The following is a 20,047-nucleotide window of genomic DNA, read 5'->3' on the forward strand; positions in this document are numbered from 1 at the left end:
ATAAGCAGACAAGGTCAAAGTTTCTTTTCTTCGAAGGCAATGACCAAAATCTCTCCTCCCTAAATTTACGGGTATTCTCAAACCCGGTATATTGGCCGTCCGCGTTGACGTGTCAGCTCCCCATATCCGCTTCTGACGAAATCTAACTCTAAAGTGCTCGTCATCAGCCCTCGTAACACAAGACACACACCATTTCAGCCAACGATCATTTGCCACCTCACATCAGGAAGAAACATAAGTCACGTGATAACCACTCGAGCCTATATATCATCTGACGGGCGCGCCGCGTAGGATGCAAGTGGGCTCACACGGTACCACGGACGGGACTCTTTCTTCCCCCCGCTATGCACCTTAGGCAAGTATACATATCTTTCGCTGACCAAATTTAACAACTCTCTGTATCTCTCTAATATTTAGTTCTCTGCTTAAGTATCTCTCTCTGTCTATATCTCTCTCGGAACGAATCTGCCTGGTCGAGTTTGTAGCCGGTTACGTATCTTCGGAAGTTTTTACAGCAAAAGCAGAGGATCATGAAGTGGTCGCCGTGGGTGGCAACTGGGGGGATGAAGAAGTTGCAGGTGAAGGTAAGCCAGTTGAAGCTCCAAGTCTTATGTAAAGAAGAGGTAGAAGATGCAGCTCATATGATTGGGGATAAGATTGTGGTGATTGAGATCAAATGGAGATCCGGGCCTAAGGCTGGAGTACTAGCTCCATTTAATCGGATGTCGACGTGCCAGAGGAATTATACCGGGCACCGATCGTTAAGGAAATTATGCGAACCGCTTGAATGGGACGACGAGTTTGAGAGTGTCCGCAATTTGTCGATCTCCAAAGAGGGTTCTTTTGGTCCGTGGAATCTCACTTTTAACGTCTTATATGTAAGTTAATTAATTCTGATCACTTTCAGCTTTTATCTGCCCTCCATCAGATCTTATTAATTACTGTTTGATATTTGCTTGCAAATTATATAAGTTGAGATGCGTCTGGACTCACATATATATAAGGTTGCAATATTTGGGGTGATATATATGTAGAGAGACAGCTCAGAATCGAGGACTAAAATGGCGGTTCTAGGGAAGGTTTCATTGAACTTGGCGGAATTAATGGCTTCGAAGATGGAGACTCGCATCAAAAGAAAACTTCCGATGACTTTACAGGACAGTCGTTTCGCCATCGAGGCCACTCTATTGGTAAATGCCGTTTCACTCCCTACAATAAACTTATTCTTTAGTGACATTAAAGCTGTATTTATAATTTTATCCAATAAAATTACAGAAAAAATGCTTGCTTTGGTAATTTTTAAGCTATTTATTTTGGTGGACACGTATCCTAGCTGGCTGTTTTTGTTTCATGTATGTTTGGTAAATTAAAGCAGTTTTGTTTTTTTTTCTTGGACAGATCATAAATGTAAAGCCAGCTGGTATTTAAATGCATTTTTTGTTTTAATGGTATGCACACCCATGGATTAAGGATAATTTAATAATAGATGGTTTATACCATTATGTAACGTTTGAACAACTTCCTACGAGGTCCAACATTCTTGCCTTTTTATTATTATTATTATTATTATTATTATTGTTGGATTCTAATTTTGTTGTTTTGTGCAGTTATCCCTAAGCTTTGTCGAGGTCAGAGATTCCCCCGACTCGCAAAGAATCGGTCCAAACTCGGCTGAGTCTGTCAAAGAAGACTTGTTATTCGCAAAGGTGAAGGACTTGACAAGTAGCTTTCAGAAGAAGCAGAAGCCTAGAGTGAGTTCCAGTGACTCGGAAGAGTCAGCCGTGTTTGACTCGGAGGGCTCAAGGGAATCTATCACCACCAGTTACAGTAGCAACGCAACGTTGATTCCGGAGTTGGAATCGTTCCCGAATTCAGAGACCCAGTTAAGCCGGGGTCGGAAAAGAGGGTTTTTCTCGTGGAAGAGAAGGCGGTTGAGTTTTGGACCCGGACAGAGGAAAGGCGAACCGTTGACCCCAAGTGCACCGCGGGTATATAATTTCTCTTCTTTTTTTTTTTTTTTTTCCTCGTTTCAAATATAAAACGATATTCCATCTGGTGGTCAAATTTTCCAAAATCAACGATACTTTGGAGGAGATAAAAGCGTAATTTTCTCATAAGATAATTTTTTAAAAATAGTTTTGCCTATGAATTGATATATATATATATATATATATATATATATATATTTATATATATTCACACTTGCAGAAAGCAGATGCTGTTTTGAGGACTTCAGAAATATTAGATTTTGAAGATGACAGTTGCATAACAAGTAACTGGGAAGTGAAGGAAGTGGCGAGCAGAGATGGGCAAACAAAGCTCAAAACCAAAGTATACTTTGCTTCCTTCGACCAAAGGAGTGAACAAGCTTCGGGAGAGAGTGCCTGCGCGGCACTTGTTACGGTCATAGCCCACTGGCTCCACTCACACCAGCACATGCCCACCACATCCCAATTCGACAGCCTTATCATTGAAGGTTCCTCTGAGTGGCGAAACCTCTGCAACAATGAAACCTACATCAGATCATTCCCCGACAAACATTTCGATCTTGACACAGTCTTAGAAGCTAATCTTAGGCCCCTTTCTGTCTTGCCCGACAAGTCTTTTATCGGGTTCTTTTGCCCCCAAAAGTTTGAGTTCTTGAAGGAAGCGATGTCGTTCGGTGAAATTTGGAAGAAGATCAATAGGAAAGCTCAATTAGATAATGAGCCGAGTGTATACATTGTGAGTTGGAACGATCATTTCTTCGTGTTGAAAGTAGAAGCCGATGCGTATTACATCATTGACTCGTTGGGGGAGCGGCTCTTTGAGGGCTGCAATCAAGCATACATATTGAAGTTTGACCGTTCAAGCTTGATGTATGGAACGAGAGGGAAAGAAAAGGTTGGCTCTGAGGAAATGGTCGGGGGAGATAGCGGTGACCATAAGGGGGAAAGTGATCAAAAGATTATATGCAGAGGCAAAGAGTGTTGTAAAGAGTTTGTTAAGAGATTTCTAGCTGCTATAACACTTCGGGAACTTGAGGAGGAAAAGGAAAAGAGTGCAGTTTCCAACTACCCTCTTCACCGGAGATTGCAGATCGAGTTCCATCTTTGCTCTTCTCCATCTTCTTCAGCGACTTCTTCCACGTCCTCACTCTTCTCGAGCAAGTAGCAGAATGGCACCAGTTGGGCACCAATCTGTTAACACTGTTGGATTAGATAGCTGTTTAAATACTGAAATAGCAGTGTTTTTTTTGGCAGAATTGACTTCCTGATCAAGTCGAAGTATACTCAGGAACTTTCTGTTTTACATTTGATAATTTCAGATGATAATGGCCAAAGGGCATACTTTTTTTTTTATTGATTTTTTTTTAACTCTTGTGGTTGTGGCCTTTGCAGGAAGGGAAAAAAAAAAAACTAAGCACAATGAACAACGTTTGGCAGATTACAGGATTAGTCAGTACGTAATTATATAAGTAGTTACTTGGTCTAGTTAGAGGGGGGAACAAAATGATAAAGCAATGACAAGGGGTTACAGTTATGTTTAAGGTTAATTGAAACGACTGAGAGTGCACCTTGTGGATTTCAAGGCCCAGAGCATATTTTGTAGGACAAACATAAAACGCACGAAAATCTCAAATTAAAACCATCAAAACATAACAACGAGGAATAATAATTGAAGTAACTGCCCAACTATACTGACGCTGCATACTCGTAAAATTATGAGTTTGTGCCATGTGGTCCTATTTTATTTGGGCTGCATCTGGTTTTAAGCCCAATCGTATGAGAAAAAAAGGAAGTACTGATGTGGACAATGGTTTGCGCATGGAGAGTGGAAAGCTTTGGGCTGCGAGGTTTGCGCAAGTTGGAAAGAATTTTGCTAGTCTAAGACCTCTTATGGGCTTATTCTAAGGTCTCTTTGGGGCATCCCAATCGAAGGAATCCGTAAATAATATATAAAAATGATATTTGTAGTCATAGAGTATATAAAGACCATATAATTTTTATAAAAAAGTATGTAAATATGAGATCTATATATATATACACACACATACACATATATATATATATATATTATTGTGAAAAAATGATGATAATAAAGTAAAAGTAAACAAGAAATAATCGAACAATCAATCACGTGACACAAATTTATATAGTTCGGCAACGTGCTTACGTCCACAAAGCTGTAGAGAATTTTATTATGTATAGAAATCTCAAGATACACTTTGGGGCGATTTTCACTGTTCAAAAAACTCATACAGTACAAAATAAGTATATTTATAGGATTACACGGCAGAAATCCTAATTTACATTTTTATGCGATATTCACTCAAGCGTAGTGTCGAGTGCGTATCGAGTGAACTCTTTGTCTAGTTTTCGCTCGAGAGTCAAATCGAGCAATTGTCAAGCAAACTCATTGCTTGGCCTTCGCTCGAGCCCACTATCAAGCGAGACTTAAGCGAACTTTCTGTCTGATCTTCATTTAAGCTGAAAGTCGAGCGAACTTTTTGTCTTGATGCTTCTTGAGTTAAAAACAATGTAAAAAAGAGCCTCATTAAAAATCCACTAAAAAACCATAAAGAATCATTATTGGGTCGAATCATCAATTCAGACCGCCACAACAATAAATTAGATTCCACAAACACAACACACACATATATATATATATGTATATATATGAGTTCGGCTACATAGAATCACTTTTGCATACTATTTACGCACTTCACTGATGTGATTGGTCAAAAAAATTATTTTCAATTTTTAAAAAAAAAGTACAGTTAATTATATTAGTAAAGTATGTAAAAGAATACGTAAAAATGACTGCAGATAGAATTTTTATATGCGTGTATATATATATATATATAATATGTGTGTAATTAGTGATGGAATGGGGTCCACATTTCTCCACGAATACCAGAATTGAAATTATTACGAGAAAGGGGCTTTTGGATTTTGCTAATCAGCGTCCACCCGGTGCCTATCGCTCGATCGAATCATGGGGATTTAAATCTAACAAAAGGACGGTGGGACGGCTGAGCTGCCCCACATTGACCCCTTCAATGCTCTGATATTTTAATTATTGGGCAACTATTTTAGGTGAGCCAACGATAATTTGAGGTTCTAGTTTGACTATTGGGGTTCTGAATCTCTGATCTCTCTCTTATTTCCAATAATGAAGAGAATCGAGATGGACCACCAAAGTCACATCGCCTCACGATCCACAACAAACGATTTTACATCGCTAAACTTATTATGGTGGGACCTTCTTGTCTATGGTATCCAACTGAGACCTCACCATTTATTGTAAAAATCAGTTGTAATGCACTGAAATAACCAAGTCCTCCTAATGCGAGAGAGGAGAGAGGGTAGTTGAGGTAGGAAAGAGTCTCTCTCGTTTGGTAACTTTTTCTTGGTTTAAAAGAAATGGGTTAACCATCACCTTCTAACCGAGTATAATACTTAAATTCGCAGATCCTTTAAAATCCACGAGACCCATATGATAAACTTTTTTTTTTTTTAATGTAAATCCTACTATTCAAAGATTATACACGATTTCACACCCTAAATCTCTATCAACCATTTATATAAATATATATATATATATATTCGGATGTAATAATATAATCAAATTTAATTTAAAATGACAAAGTAGGTGACAGGTGGCGATTACTCCGATGTGTAGTTTGGTGTGGCTTCGGTAGTTCCAGGCTGTACTTGCATGTCATGGCTAGAAGGTCCACCCACCAAAGGCATCATATGCTATTCTAAATTTTGTTTTTAGGACAAAAAATAAAAAATAACAAATAAAGGAATAGTATAGAGATAGGTCTTTATTTTGTAGGATAATAATGCGGAAAGAAAAAGTGGTGCGTCAAGGCCTATAGGGGTGCCAAAATATAGCCTTTAGGACTTGTTTGTTTTTAGAGATAAGATGAGATGAGATGAGATTATAATTAAAAAGTTGAATAAAATATTGTTAGAATATATTTTTTAATATTATTTTTATTTTAAAATTTGAAAAAATTAAATTGTTTATTTTATTTTGTGTGAAGATTTGAAAAAATTATAATGATGAGATGAGATGAGATGAGATGTTTCTTAAAAACAAACGAGGCCTTATTGGATTGGTGTGGAAACTGCGGACACGATGCCATGGCGAATTAACAGCTTCAGATGGATAGTTATAGAGGGAGAGGGAGGGGTGTTAAATTGTATTAACGGATCGTGTTTATATCATGTCAAAACATATATATTATATTTTATGAATCAATTCGAATACAATCCGTTAAGCTTATCATGTCAAAATCTCAAATTCTAACACGACTCATTAATATATCAGATAGTGTTGTGCCAACTTGTTTTAACCCGTTAGTGAATACTACGAAATAGGTTAACACGACACAACTCGACCCGTTTCAACCTGTTTATGTAAATGGATTAAACTGACCTGATTAAATTTATCATAATTTTATATAAATGTTAAAATTACAATATCTATAAAAAAATATAAAACTAACTATAAGTCTAAAAATCCAAACGATAAAAATATCAAAATTAAAATTCTAACAAGTTTATTTTTAGATATAAAATTATAATTGTAACTTTAAATTTCTTAACGAATCAAAACGGGTTAACCCGTTATCAACTCGTTAAATAATTGTGTCTTAACAGATCAAATTCGAACCTGTTAAGATTAAATTCAAACTTATTATTATCGTGTTGTGTTCATATTAAAGTAATAAATTGTGTCATATTTTATTATCTCTAATTATAATGTGGTTCGGCTCCCTCCCTCCACTTCCCAAAAGGAAATTAAAAAAAAAAAAACACAATGATAAACACCACCCAAACCTAAACCCATGCGGATCGAGACAATAAAGTTCTTTTCTCTCTCTCTCTCTCTCTCTCTTCTCTCTTTTCAGGATTCATGCTTTAGCGAATGAGGTGTCACTTTCAAGTTTCGACACTAACCCTGGGTTCTCTCTCTTTTCCCTCAGTGGCGTCTGGGAATAACGCCACATCATCCCATAGACCTTTTTTTTTTAATTAACGGAAAGTTGGGAATTAACACTCCATCGTCTAAAATCACTGTTCTTGCAGTTATGATACCAAAGTATAAAAAATTTCACTTTGACCCCAAAATTTGAAACATAAGTACAACTTAACTCCTTATTAAACCAATATATGGATACAAAATAAGGGACAGTTGGATCCTAAAAGAGAAGGCAACTTGCAAAGAAATGATAATTTCAAATGTAAAATAATTTTGTGATCATATTAAAAAAATGAGTCGTAAGTTGTTGGTCTTTTATTTCATACCGACTACACACTCCTAGGACTTTCACTCAGAGTAAAGGTCACATGGATGACACAGATCCACAGCACCGACAGAGCTAGGAAACAATTGCAACCAGTAGCAGAGAAAAGGTCTACATGCCGTTGTGATTATAGAGAGAACTCAAACCACTCTTTTCATCTAAAATCTGGATATATAATAATATATGGGTGCACAACAGCCACAATAAATAAATATATGGGTTCTCAGTGGTTACACTTGACAGCAGAACAAAGGTCAAGAAATAGACATGGAGTAGAGCTACCATATGAAAAATACAAGCATGCGCACGGTAGAGCTAAAAACACATGGCATCCAATGCCATCTCCCACAAGATAAGTTACACTAGTATAGCACAACTACATCATGATTATGGACTCTTTATTCCCTCTAACCCCAGTGGGCAAATTTCTCAAAGTGGGGAAAAAGTCTTTGCTTCTACATTCATAAAAGTTTTGGGGGTGCTCACGAACAAGATGTTTAGTTTAGACTATTTGGGTATGAATCAAGATACTTACCAATAAAAAAGAAATACGATACTAATTAATAATGCGGGAAGTTAAATTTAAATTAATCTTGTTTTTTCTGTTCTTTGGAAACTTCGATCTGCGGTAACTGGACTTTTTTTTAGCATTTTCGCCGATGGTATTAGTAATCCATGATTTAGCCATTAAAGCGCATTTGATGCCATAAAATTATTGCCCCCAGGCTATTTTTTAGCAAGAACTTCATTGATTCCCTAACTATGTTCATTGGTGTTTGTAGAAAGAAACTTAGTAGGTCTTTCTTTACAAGGGCTTTGCAGTTATATTTCTTGCTTAACACAATTTAATGGGAGAATCCCTTCGCCAAGAACAAGGGACAAAGCCGAAATAGATGACCGTGAACTAGTGCAGCCATATTAGGGGACGCTTGTCCTTCTACATAATGAAATGACTGAGCCTTTTGTGTAACCCAAAAAATCAACAGTTTTTTCATAATATTTGTTTCTGATAAGTAACAAGTACTTATCAAAAAAAAAAAATATTCAATGGAGTTAATGTCATGTATTGATCTAAAACAAGAGGAACACGTGAACGTAAAGAGGTCAAGAAAATTCTAATATTACAGAAACATAATCAGACCACTATTAGTTTACAAATTCTCGGCATCAAATTCCCCAATATCACTCGTCCTTTCAACACAGCCCCCGTCTCTCCTCACAATTCTCATTCAAAAGATAGCAGGAATAAGATCATACAATTTGAAAAAAAAGAAAAGAAAAAGGGTAAAACACTAGAAATGAATATGGAAATTAACAAAGAAAAGTCAATCATATATATGTGGAGAGAAGGCAAAATCAGTAAGGAGTGTGGTAATACCCGGCTGGAGTTCCCATTCCATTGATCGGCGGCATGCCATAAGGCATCATGGGCATTGGCCCTGCAGCATAGTATCCGGGCCCGCTGATCTTGGCCAAACTAGCTTGACCTTGCATCCCTTCCTTCGCATATTGCTGCCATAGTTGCTGCTCCTGCACAAGAAATTGCTGTTTCTTCTCCATATCAGCCATTTGCACATATGATGGAGGTGGAATACTTAAGGATGCGGAAAATGGGTCTTGATTAACTGTTTGAACTGTCCCATCCGGTGCGGGGAGAGCCAAAACAGGTGTAGTACTATTCCCCGCCCCTGGCAATGCCACACTGCTAGCACTCCCTCCACTTAACTGGGCAGTACTTACATGCTGCCTCACCATTCCCTGATCATACATTCCGTTCAACAACAGCGGATCAAGCCCGCCACCCAAGGCTGCTTTCTGCCTCGACAAATTGCTCGCAGTCTCAACCAGTGCCAATTCCCAATCGGCTTTGCCGGATTCCGCAGCCGGATTCTGCCAAGCAGATGTCACTTCCAGCTGTCCATTCGACGGGAATGCTTCCCACGATCCATTTGCATTATTCGCGGGTGGACCAGCAAACAAAGCCAAGGCTAGCCTGTTCCCCTGATCATCTGCGGTAACTGCATCATCCCTCAAATTCACCAAGTCTTCAGTGACTTGCTGCTGAGGCTTAGGCTCTGGCGCAGGCTCCGGTGGAGGCGGGGGAGTGTAATCCTCCGGGGCAGGCAATGCCTTTATCTCATTCATACTCTGTACAGGCTCCTCATCCTCTTTAGCCACGGCCTCCTGTTTTCTCTCAGGACTCTTAGGTCTCTTGGCCCTATCCCTGACAAACTCCTCCAACGTCTCCAACAGCTTACTAGTAATCCTCTGCACATTTGGATACTCGGACGACCTCGCCACACCTGTGTCCTTGCACCAATTGTAGAACGCAACAAGCTCATCAATCTGCTTGGCCGCGCTCGCATAGGCATCAAAGGTTTTAACACAATCCGGGGACTCCATGTCGAAGAATTTATCGAGGAGCACCGCTAAAACCTCGCAGACATCCGCGTACAACTGGAAGCTTTCTTTCACCACCGGATACAACGCAATCAAAATCATCCGGTTATTCTTGGCCAGACCCGTGGGTCGGCACGACAAGAACCGGTCCAAGAGCCTCTGCAAATGGCCCATCTTCCCGAAAATCCTCTCGGGCTTCATATCCCTCAGTGGGGTGACCGTCACGGTCACCGAACCCCTCTTCTCAGCTGCTTCGCTCACATCCCCGAATGAACGAGACCGTCTCATCGACATCCCATAATTCCCGTACTCATGAGTACTACTATCGCCGCGGCCTCCGTAATCATATTCATATGGCCTTGAGGGCGGAGGTGACCTAAAATCATCTCTGCCGCCCCCAAATCTCATGTTTCCGCCAGCACTACCACTCCCGCCGCCGCCACTACCACCGCTCTTCCTGTCGAAAAGCATCAATTCCAGGCGCTGATCTAAATACATGGCGTAGGTTCTCACGAAAGCGGAGTGGTCCCAGGAGTTGGAATGCGCTTCGTCTCTGAAATCGGACATATTCAAGAGCCTGGTGCCCCGTCTCGTGGCATATAGGATCTCCTCCTGTAACAACGGGTCTCCTTCGTTGAGCAAGCGGTGGACGAGAAAAAGCGCCTTGAGGGCCACGATCCAGTCCCGCGTCTTACCTAGACGCTTTGAGACGGCGGACACGCAGGCGTGGACGTAACCGCGGGAGTAGGAAGTGAGGTTGAGGATGGAGCGGATGTACTTCTCGTCAGCGGGATCGTCGTCGTGGCTCGTAGCCTTCACAATCGCCACCTCGAGGTCTGGGGCCATGTTGCTCGCCACCTTCGCGATCCCGATGCTCGTCTGGTCCTTGACGGCCCCAATCGCCTTCCGGATCGTGCTCGGCGCCATACGCAGTGTACGCTACCCTTTCGTCTGCTTCTGCTTCTTAAATCCCAAAACTAAGCCTTAAAGAATAAAATTTAAATGGAGAAGTAGGTTAGTTAAAATTGACCTCGTAATTAATGAACAGTTAATGAAAATGAATTAAGCTCGTGAGTAGTTGACTTTTAATAAAACACAGGTGGAATTCTCAGCGAAAACTAACAATTGAAAAACGTCGGCAGGCGGGAGAGAAGTCTGCGATCTATAGAAAAGAACTCCGGATCCGGTCACTTTCCTCGGCGTAAAAGGTCCGAACGACCACTGAGGATCACGAGCTCAGCCGATCAGGGCAGGAGAGCGACAGATATATCGTGTTATGAAAGAGGAGAAGAAGAAGAAGAAGAATAAGAAGAAGAAGCAGAAGCTCCAGAAAGTTCACCTTGCTTTTCTTGGTCAACTATCCTCTGTGTCTCTCTGGGGGGTGGTTGGTTTGAAGAGTGGGGAGGGAAAGGAACAAAATTGGGAAATACGAAAAAATGTTGGATTTAAACAGTGGTTGGAATCCGGTGACGCGGATGGGCATTAACCGTTGGATAAATCTGAGATCTGGGAAAGAAGACCCTTTGGCCGGAAGCGTCGAGAGGTGTGCGCGCGCTGAGCTGTCCGAAAGAAACATGGGGGTGTCTGCGTGACGGTGCGGGGGATTTTAAGGAGGAGAAAATGTTACTTTATCTATTTAATTTATACTCGTATTTTGATATTTTGTATATTTTTAATTTTTTTTTATTTTTTTAATTATTTAATAATTAAAAAAAATAACTATTAATATATTTATATTTTTTTATATTTTTTAAAATAATAACAATAATAATAATAACAAAAAAACCAATTGACCTAACGGTACAATAGAGCGGTACTCCTCTACTGCGAGGAGAGAGACCCGGCCCACGGGTCGTCATTACATACATTTGTTTCTTTTTTTTTTTCACCTTTTTAAATTATCAAAAATGAACACGTACGGCATAAGGTGATGGAGATATTTTACGAGTTCGGCGGTTGGATGAGAAGGACACGTGGAAGTTGATTAGTATGGGCTTCGGTAAAGCGTCCACCTCATGGGAAGTGCGAAGACTTGGGGGCAAACTTGTAAAATAGATTATATATATATATATATTTGATGTGTATAATATAATTGTATTGAATGTGGGTGCAATACAAGCAACAAAGGGTGTGTTGATGGGAGGAGAGAGCTGGAGCATGCTGTATGCATTATTGTCACCTTAGCCATTTTTGGAATCTGACCACTGGCTTTCGACATCGACTGTGTTTGAATCCCGTTACTTTAGATTTGAATTTGTCCGAATGCTTCGTTTTTAGATACAATTAATAAAGAAGTAAAAGTGGGTCAGTTTTTACCAGAATCCTGTGTTTTATAGCCTATCAAATAAGATATCAACCGGCAGGAAGGATTGTTGATTAGGAGGATCAAGTTTAAGAAGTGACTCGGGCATGTTGTGATGTCTTTTACTTTCTAGCTTGGCCTCGTATTAAGAGTCGAGACGGCAGTGAAGTTATCGTCATTTATATACTTCAATTTATAAATATGTCACTTCACTTATGTAATGCACAGACTGATTATTTACGTGAGAATTTATAGATTTATATTTAAATTAGCAGTGATATTTGAAAACTTTTATACTATATACTATTCATATGGTATAATTTAATTTATAAGATTCTAATTTTAAAATTTACTTTTTAAATTAAATTATATCATATGAATGATATCGGAAAGATATTTAAATATAAACTATACATAACTACTGTTACACTATTTTAAATTAATAATTATAATAATTGGTCGTGAAAAATGTTAAAAAAATGTCTATTTAAAATAAAGCAAATTTAAAGCTTTGAATGAATAGTTATTATAAAGTTTACCAATCGAGAGCATCAGATCGCGTGGCCTAATGGATAAGGCGCTCGCCTCCGGAGCGGGAGATTGTGGGTTCGAGTCCCACCGTGATCGAGTATTCGACATTGGTTGGCAATTACGGTTCCTTTTACTTAATAATTTTACCATTATACGAGACGTCGTTGAGAATGGTAATGCACTAAAAGTCTTGCAGCAAGGACCGTAAAGTTCCTTGGGTTGAGATCTGTGAATTTTCACAAATCCATATTTCCATAAAAAAAAAAACACACGATTGGTTGATATCGAATTTATGTATTTCGAGCCTCACATCAAGCCAGATGGCCTTCATTGATACAACCATCATCACATTTTGTTAGCAAGTTTTAAGATCATATATGGGAAACTGGTCCTTTACAGCACCAATAAAGCCACCCAAAATGGGGCCATCTTAGCGGGGAATCATCCCTTCCTTTGTGAGTCTGTGTGTACTTACACCTGTACAGGTAAATCCTTCTTACTCCATACCATAAGTAGAACAGTGATGAGATTATCACAAAACCAGCTTTACATCCTAATCCTATTCCAACTATTCTTCCTACATGCTTCGCGTCCCGTTTGGAGGAAGAGCCAGCATCAACTATGAAAAGAAGTTCAGGAACAAATAAGTAACATGCGTATTGATCAAGGAAAAATGAAAATTGTCTGAATTTGCAGGAAAAGATGTAAAGAACGTCCTTGACAAGCATGGACTGCTGACACTTAACGGTCCATATTTGCCTTGAAATGGGATGCAACAAGTGTCTTTCCCGGCACAGAAGAAGATGCAATTAACCATTTGATCATATTGATCAAAACAATGGAAAAGGCTGCAAGCACAGGAAAATATGCTGCTGTCTTCCTAAAACAATAGCTCTTTTGTACTGGAAAAACCCATGAGTTGTCGACAGATTTTTCTAATGCTAAACGGTCCAAAGAAGTTGTTTGGGCTAAAACTTCCGTAACAGGATAGAGGCTTGGAGATTAACAGATGGATATAAGAAAGCTTATTTTATTAAAAAATAAAACAGAAAGAGCACCTGACAAATGCTCACATTCGTTTACAGGGAAATCAATTTGGTCAAATTACCAATCTCTAGAGGCACTCTACCTGTCAGGTTGTTTATGCAATTTCAGCCGTGGGTTCACTCAATACATTCTGACCCAGATTCCTGCATCATTGGGCAATATTTTAAATCTCAATCACATCAAAGCAACAAGGACTACTTAAAGCTTAAGAATCGATCCTTCACAAAGTCCATCAGCACTTTCAGGCTTCATCAGAAACAGTTCTTTCAGTATTATACCAGAAATGCCTAAAGCATATATATCTTCTGGCATCAAGTGAAATTGGAAACTTTCTTAACCAAACAAGAATATATATGAAAGGTGAAAATGATGATGGAGAACTACAGGCGATTGATGTGGCAGGAGTTGCCAGCACAGTCACAATCCACACGAGGGATTCGCAATATGGGAACCCCATGATGCATTCGGTGTACAAGGTTCAATGCTAAGACTCACTCACTTTGCTTCTTAAGTTCCAGTAGTCTATCATCTTGCTGAGAGCAGCCACTGACCAATAAAATTAGCAGTAGTTAGAAACATCGATCAGAATAAATTAACTGAACTTGTACAAGAATTTCAATTCGAAACATCTAGAAAACCTTCATCCGGAACAGTCCTTTGTTTAGTAGAGACAAGCTGAAACTAGCAGATAAGAAGAAAAGAGAATCTCCACACCACACCTCCATTACCGAGCAGCACCAGCAACGCACTCATGCACATGCACAGCCACGGACAAACTCAATAATAAAGGCAGAGGAGAGGGAGAAGAGGACAAGTAAGGAGTTTAACACGTTGGCTCAGTATCAATTCTTATTTCTCTTATACAAAACAAGAAAAACTAAGCCTCTAGATTCAAATATAATCTCATACTACTACATCTTTGTTATGGACTTCGTTGATGACATACAGCCTAACCTTTGACGGTTTCATTTTCCGCCAATAGCAAACTGCCCGTATTTTAGTATCTTTGATCACATTGACAATAACACAATGATAATTTTGTCCTCCAGGTGGGCCCAGTTGAGACATCTAACCGCTACCTTTAACTCTTTTTTAATGGTAATCATCCATTTCAACGGTAGAGACAAAGGATGCAAATCTCCAACGAGCCAATTAAATAGGACTTGACCAAATTAACCATCACATGATTCACGGATAGTACATCAAATGCTGCAACAACCCATTTGATCAATCCCAGTATTCAAACCAGCTGAGTTTCCAATTGCCTGAGGTTTGAAAGTAGAACTTATAGCTGAGTTAAATTATCCCGTAGGACCAAGTCAACTGTCGCCTGACGAAGAAAATGTTAATAACCTCTGGTAGTAGCTTACGTTAACCTATCGGGTGGGGAGAAAGGATTGGAATTTGGGTCCTCTGATAGCTGAAAGAAAAGGATGCCGCAGAAACATCCAAGCAAATGATGCAAAATTAGAGATAAGGACAACATTTTTCTTTTCTTAATATATGCTTTCTTCAAGATTTCTGATTTGGACCGAATCTAAGAAAGTTTAGACATGAATGTCATGCTTTCACAAAAGAAGACAAAAACAGTTGTCTGCTTTTGAGTTTGAAACACTCAAGTGAGATCAAATCACGGTCGCTGTTTCCTTTGCAAAAACAAGATGATAGGTGAGGCAGAGAGAGAGAATCCAATTTGAAAGACTATTGCAAGAGTATGTAGCAATTGCGATCAGAGTAGGCATCGTTATGCTATCAAATTCCATTTGAACTTCACAGCCTCGGCAGAAAGGAAACATTTTCAAGATTCTAAGACGCATTTCATCAAACAACTTGTGTACTTGCGTTCGCTTTAAGCCTTTAACACCGAAACTCAACGTAAGGAATCTTCAAATACACGGAATATTTTCTCAAACAAAGGACTGTCATAGAAAGCCTAAGATCCTGAGGAGTGAACAGGTTCTCCGTTAGCACAAAGAACACAAGCATGAACAATGAAGTTACAGAGAGAGGTTTAGCGCAGGGGTCTGGTGTTGCCAACGGAGAAGCATGCAAGGGGCTAGTTTAGGGAGCTGGTTGCTATTGTTAAGGGTGGGATAACAGTAACGATCTTTTCTATTGGAGGGATGCTATACTACAGGCCCAAGCCCGCACTATGCACCAGCCCTAAGCTTGTGCTTGGGCCTATAGTTCGGATAACTGCTCTAGTGCTATTGTAAAAATCTGATATGGACTGGGACCCACTTAAGTCAGGTGTAGATCATATAAGTATATAAAAGAGAAATAATACTATATATATAGTCATGAAATGTGTAGTCTGTACTGTACAGTTATTTTAAAAAAAATTAAATTTATTATTAAAAAATTAATTTCTTTTTATGTAAGTCTCGTATTTATTTTTTTTTTAAAAATAATTATATGGCACTTACGTACTCACGATTGTAACTATCATTTCTCATAAAAAAAATATTGAAAATACCGCATGTGCATATTTTGAGAATTTCTTATAAATTAATCCATTTTCTCAACACGAATCTTGTAAATTAAATATTGAAGTACTTGATCCTTTACAAGATTAATGTTGATGGTCGAAACGCACATAATGAATGCTCTAATCGTTTTAATTAAATAGGTCACCTGAAATAATCACGAGCCTTTCACAAATTTGTTAATTTATAGTGTAATTAAGCCTCACTAATTATAATTTGAAATAGAGAAAATGCATCATTCGAGCTACTTAATTTATTTGTTTTTAAGATAATATAATTGATCAAATATTGAAACTCAACGTACAAAACAATTGAAAACACACTCATTATATCACATATAAAGTTTTTTCTTGTGGTTTCTCGAAATACACAATGCTGCATGAGGTAATTAAACAAAGCAATTCATGTGCTTCTCTTCTCTTCTCTTCGCTTTTCTTTCCTTTCTGTCGGATAACGTTCAAATGTTTTTTCTCCAATCACTTATCACAGACCATACGCGTACGTTTAATTTGCTAAATCATGCACTGCATAAGAAAAGTCAAATAGATCATATATATTTATATATAGCAACGTTAACATTATCCAGCTGATCGATCAACCGTCGACGTTCCTCAGAATCTCCAAACGCTGCACGGATTCGGTGAAAGTTCTGCAAAATCATCGTTTTTTCACATGATCGATCTCCTACATGTCACGACTCCATGCATTTGAAAATTATTTGAATTAAAAAAAAAAAATGAGAAAACACTAAAATCATGTGAACTTGTCTTTATTTTCTAAAACATTTTAAATAATTTATTTTCAAAAGAATTCATGATATTTGAAAAAAAAAAAAAAAAAACTAGATTTGTAAATCAGTGCGGAGGATGTCACACACACACACACACAAATATAATATATATAATATCATGAAGATTCAATTTACAATAATAAAAATTTAAAATTAAACTTCAGTGTAAATTAAATATTGCAAAATAGATATAAAAAAAATATATATACGTACTGCCAAGGAACATCTCCGGCAAGCAGCCAGTCACCGTCTTTGTCTTGATATGTGAGTGCATAGCTTGCACCATCTTTATCAATATTTTGGCGGCCTGCACAAGAGATTCATAAGCATATAATTAAACCCAAAAAATCAAAAACCGATAATCTTACTCGAAATTCTCTTGATTTTTATATATTTGTAAACGCCCCGCGACTTACCATTAGGAAACATGGTGATCAAGCTGTTTTTGAGAGCCTGATAAGAGTCGTAGAGCCTTAGATCAATCTTTCTTGCAATTGCTACCCCCTTCATCTTGACCTTGACATACAAAGAGTTTGATGATCCACCACCAGTACTCCTCTGATAATGATGAGCCGTTTGATCTGCATTATTCATCTGCCCACTCTGATCATGATCATGCTGGTGGAGCTGTTTCATCCTCCATGATTTAATGGGTGGCCACCCCACTAAATGGTTTTCTTCCTCTTCTTTCCTATATAATATATCACATTTGAAAACCGACGATCATTTATTAATATATGAGTGATGCTAGATACATGATATGTACTAGCGGCCTTTCAGGTTCGATCAATACTGATCATCTTAAACCATCTAATTAATATACAGATGAAAAATTAATCAATTGGGACAGATAGATTTGAAACATGATATGCTTGTAATTAATTTAACAAAAATATAGAAGTGAGCCTTTAGTTATTTTTAATTGGGTGCCAATTATAAGTAGTTTTGTTCTAGGCAAGTTCGTAAATTCGAATATACATATACATTGAACGTTTCTTTTTTCCTCAAAAGATTTCCCCCTTTTGGTTAAGCATTACAAAACTTTTCCTTTAATACTTTACCAATATTAATCTTAATTATTTACATTTTTTTGGGTGAAATAAACCAATATATATATATATATATATCAAGTCCAGTTAATTCGTGATTAAATTAATCTTGTACGTTAACGGGAGTGGGGATACAATTTTGACCATATATGAAGGATCATGCGTGGAACCTTAAAAATGTCTTGCTGAAAAAAAAAAAAAAGAAAAAAAAAAAAAAAAAAAAACAGCACTCATATTAACTCAGACCGGAAAATGTATAATAAAGATAATGTCTTCCCTTTGATTATTTTTTTCCTGGTTCCTTGTTTTATATATTAAGGAAAATTGGAATAGCCACCAAAATATTGATAGTTAGGATTGAGGAACGAACTACAATATGTTACATTGCCAATAATGTAACAAATTAAAACACATATAATTAACTCCGGAAAATCACGGCGGAACCACTTGAGATCATCGGGGGCCACCCAACATCTCTTATCGATCCCTGAAGAATAATATTCTTGAAAAATACCTAGTTTGGAGAGTGAGATAAGATGAGAATTTTATGAATAATAATAAGATAGTTTGTGAATAATAGAGAAATAGTTTGAGTTGAGTATTTTTTGAGTTTAGAAAAATGAGAGAAAAAAATTGAATAAAAAATATTGTTAAAATATATATAGTTTTTAAATATAAAAAAATATAGTTTTATTGTAAAAATATTTGTTGGGATTTGAAAAAAATTAAATTATTTTTTATTTTTTATTTGAAAGTTTGGAAAAGTTGCAATAAATAGTTTGAAAATTTTGTATTTGAATTATGTTTGTGATGAGATGATATAAGAATTTTGGAATGAGATCTATTTCCAAACAAGTTTATGTTAATTCTTATATAACAATATTAAGATTTTATAAGTGTAATTAGCATTCTTTATTGAAAAAACATGCATGATATAAGTCTTATGTTCCTATATACGTTAATGCATTAAAAGAAAATTGATTGCATCATGTATATGTTGATCATGCATGGATAAATGAATTAGCGCGCGTAGATCACACAAATATATGAAAATATTATTCCAAGAGGTAATCTATGGCTCAGCACCTCTGAGAACGTGTACACACACACATATAATAAGCTAGAAAGATTTCAATATTTTAAAAATAATAATAAAATTCAGCTAAAACTAAGATGTAAAGATTATTCAGGGCAACATATATATAAGTGAAAATTCCAATAAAATCAAAATATAAAAATTAATTTACTTGTCGAGGATGTAAGGCTTCTTTTCTCCTTTCCGATCATCGTCCTCGTTTGGCTGGCCATTCCACAACGTCAGGGGGAAGGTTGTGATCTGTGGTAGGTCTCCAAAGGCCTCCTCAGAACTACGTTTGTTTTTCACCCATTTGTCGCTTTTCAAACAACCGCTGCTATGGCTCCATAGTTCAGAGGCAACTGGTCCATTCAGTTCAAGCTCGTGATCATTTAGGTCGAACCCTTTCAGTTTCAGTACTGGACTGTGAACTGGAAGGGCCAGGCCAAGTTGGAGCTCCATCAATCTCATACATATGACAAGCGGAAAAATCAACGTCGTAAGGTTCCGGAAATTATATGGAGGAAAAGGCTAGCTAGACATGGGGCTCAAAGGTGAATGGAGATTCCATTGGGAGGGATTATGAAGTACTTATATGAGTGTATATATATGTGAGTGAGAGAGAGAGAGAGAGAGGGAGATGAAAATGACCATTGTCATCTGGTAGAGAGGAAGTTGGGGACAGCATGGAAGTTGGGTCGGCTAAAAGACTAGCAGTGATATAGACAGGCGAGGAAAGGGTGCACCAACGTGCCGAGATTGCCTTAGCCCACCCTCTGTTTTAGTCTTAATCTTCTTATCTGCCCCCGCATTCACCAACCCTCTCTCTCTCGTCGGTTATATATTTGTGATTTTAATTAGTTTAGGAAAATCTTTATAAGCCAACATGCATGATTCTTCAGTGGTATAATGAATCAAAATATATATTTTTCTTTAAAGCATGAATTTCGGCTACACATGATAACATGATTAATTTGGAGCTAGCGTTTGTCCTTCGTAACCTGCGAACTGGAACAGTACATGAATTGTTTAGGCAAGAAGCATTTTACACGATTGTTCAACCTCCG

At 37.8% G+C, this 20,047-nt stretch overlaps 3 protein-coding genes, 2 long non-coding RNA genes and 1 other non-coding gene across 7 annotated transcripts; 3 read left to right on the plus strand and 3 right to left on the minus strand.

Annotated features, from left to right (window-relative positions):
- Positions 1 to 382: 382 nt before the first annotated feature.
- On the plus strand, positions 383 to 3,426 carry LOC121261569. 2 transcript variants are annotated; one of them, XM_041163996.1, is made up of 4 exons: positions 383 to 878; positions 1,035 to 1,190; positions 1,608 to 1,988; positions 2,209 to 3,426. In XM_041163996.1, the coding sequence occupies exons 1-4, from the start codon at positions 531 to 533 to the stop codon at positions 3,151 to 3,153; spliced, it is 1,830 nt and encodes a 609-aa protein (XP_041019930.1). In that variant the 5' UTR covers positions 383 to 530; the 3' UTR covers positions 3,154 to 3,426. The 2 variants fall into 2 exon arrangements, with proteins under 2 accessions (XP_041019930.1, XP_041019931.1); XM_041163997.1 differs by having other exon boundaries at positions 745 to 878; positions 1,004 to 1,190.
- A 4,970-nt stretch (positions 3,427 to 8,396) lies between these two features.
- Positions 8,397 to 11,116, minus strand: LOC121259680 (probable clathrin assembly protein At4g32285). Its single transcript, XM_041161367.1, has 2 exons — positions 10,824 to 11,116; positions 8,397 to 10,683 (listed from the first exon to the last, which is right to left on the minus strand). Exon 2 carries the CDS (start codon positions 10,625 to 10,627, stop codon positions 8,657 to 8,659), a length of 1,971 nt encoding a protein of 656 aa, XP_041017301.1. The 5' UTR covers positions 10,628 to 10,683; positions 10,824 to 11,116; the 3' UTR covers positions 8,397 to 8,656.
- LOC121259683 lies at positions 11,000 to 18,584 on the plus strand. Its single transcript, XR_005939618.1, has 3 exons — positions 11,000 to 11,138; positions 15,123 to 15,125; positions 18,571 to 18,584. It is a non-coding gene; the product is annotated as an uncharacterized LOC121259683 (long non-coding RNA).
- Positions 12,557 to 12,629, plus strand: TRNAR-CCG. Its single transcript has one exon. It is a non-coding gene; the product is annotated as a tRNA-Arg (tRNA).
- LOC121259682 lies at positions 13,334 to 14,389 on the minus strand. The gene is made up of 3 exons (XR_005939617.1): positions 14,219 to 14,389; positions 13,965 to 14,126; positions 13,334 to 13,723 (listed from the first exon to the last, which is right to left on the minus strand). It is a non-coding gene; the product is annotated as an uncharacterized LOC121259682 (long non-coding RNA).
- On the minus strand, positions 16,368 to 19,567 carry LOC121259681 (auxin-responsive protein IAA29). The gene is made up of 4 exons (XM_041161368.1): positions 19,153 to 19,567; positions 17,273 to 17,547; positions 17,070 to 17,163; positions 16,368 to 16,715 (listed from the first exon to the last, which is right to left on the minus strand). The coding sequence occupies exons 1-4, from the start codon at positions 19,449 to 19,451 to the stop codon at positions 16,661 to 16,663; spliced, it is 723 nt and encodes a 240-aa protein (XP_041017302.1). The 5' UTR covers positions 19,452 to 19,567; the 3' UTR covers positions 16,368 to 16,660.
- Positions 19,568 to 20,047: the final 480 nt, after the last annotated feature.

Source organism: Juglans microcarpa x Juglans regia, chromosome 4D, assembly GCF_004785595.1.
Source record: "Juglans microcarpa x Juglans regia isolate MS1-56 chromosome 4D, Jm3101_v1.0, whole genome shotgun sequence".
Lineage (NCBI taxonomy): Eukaryota > Viridiplantae > Streptophyta > Magnoliopsida > Fagales > Juglandaceae > Juglans > Juglans microcarpa x Juglans regia.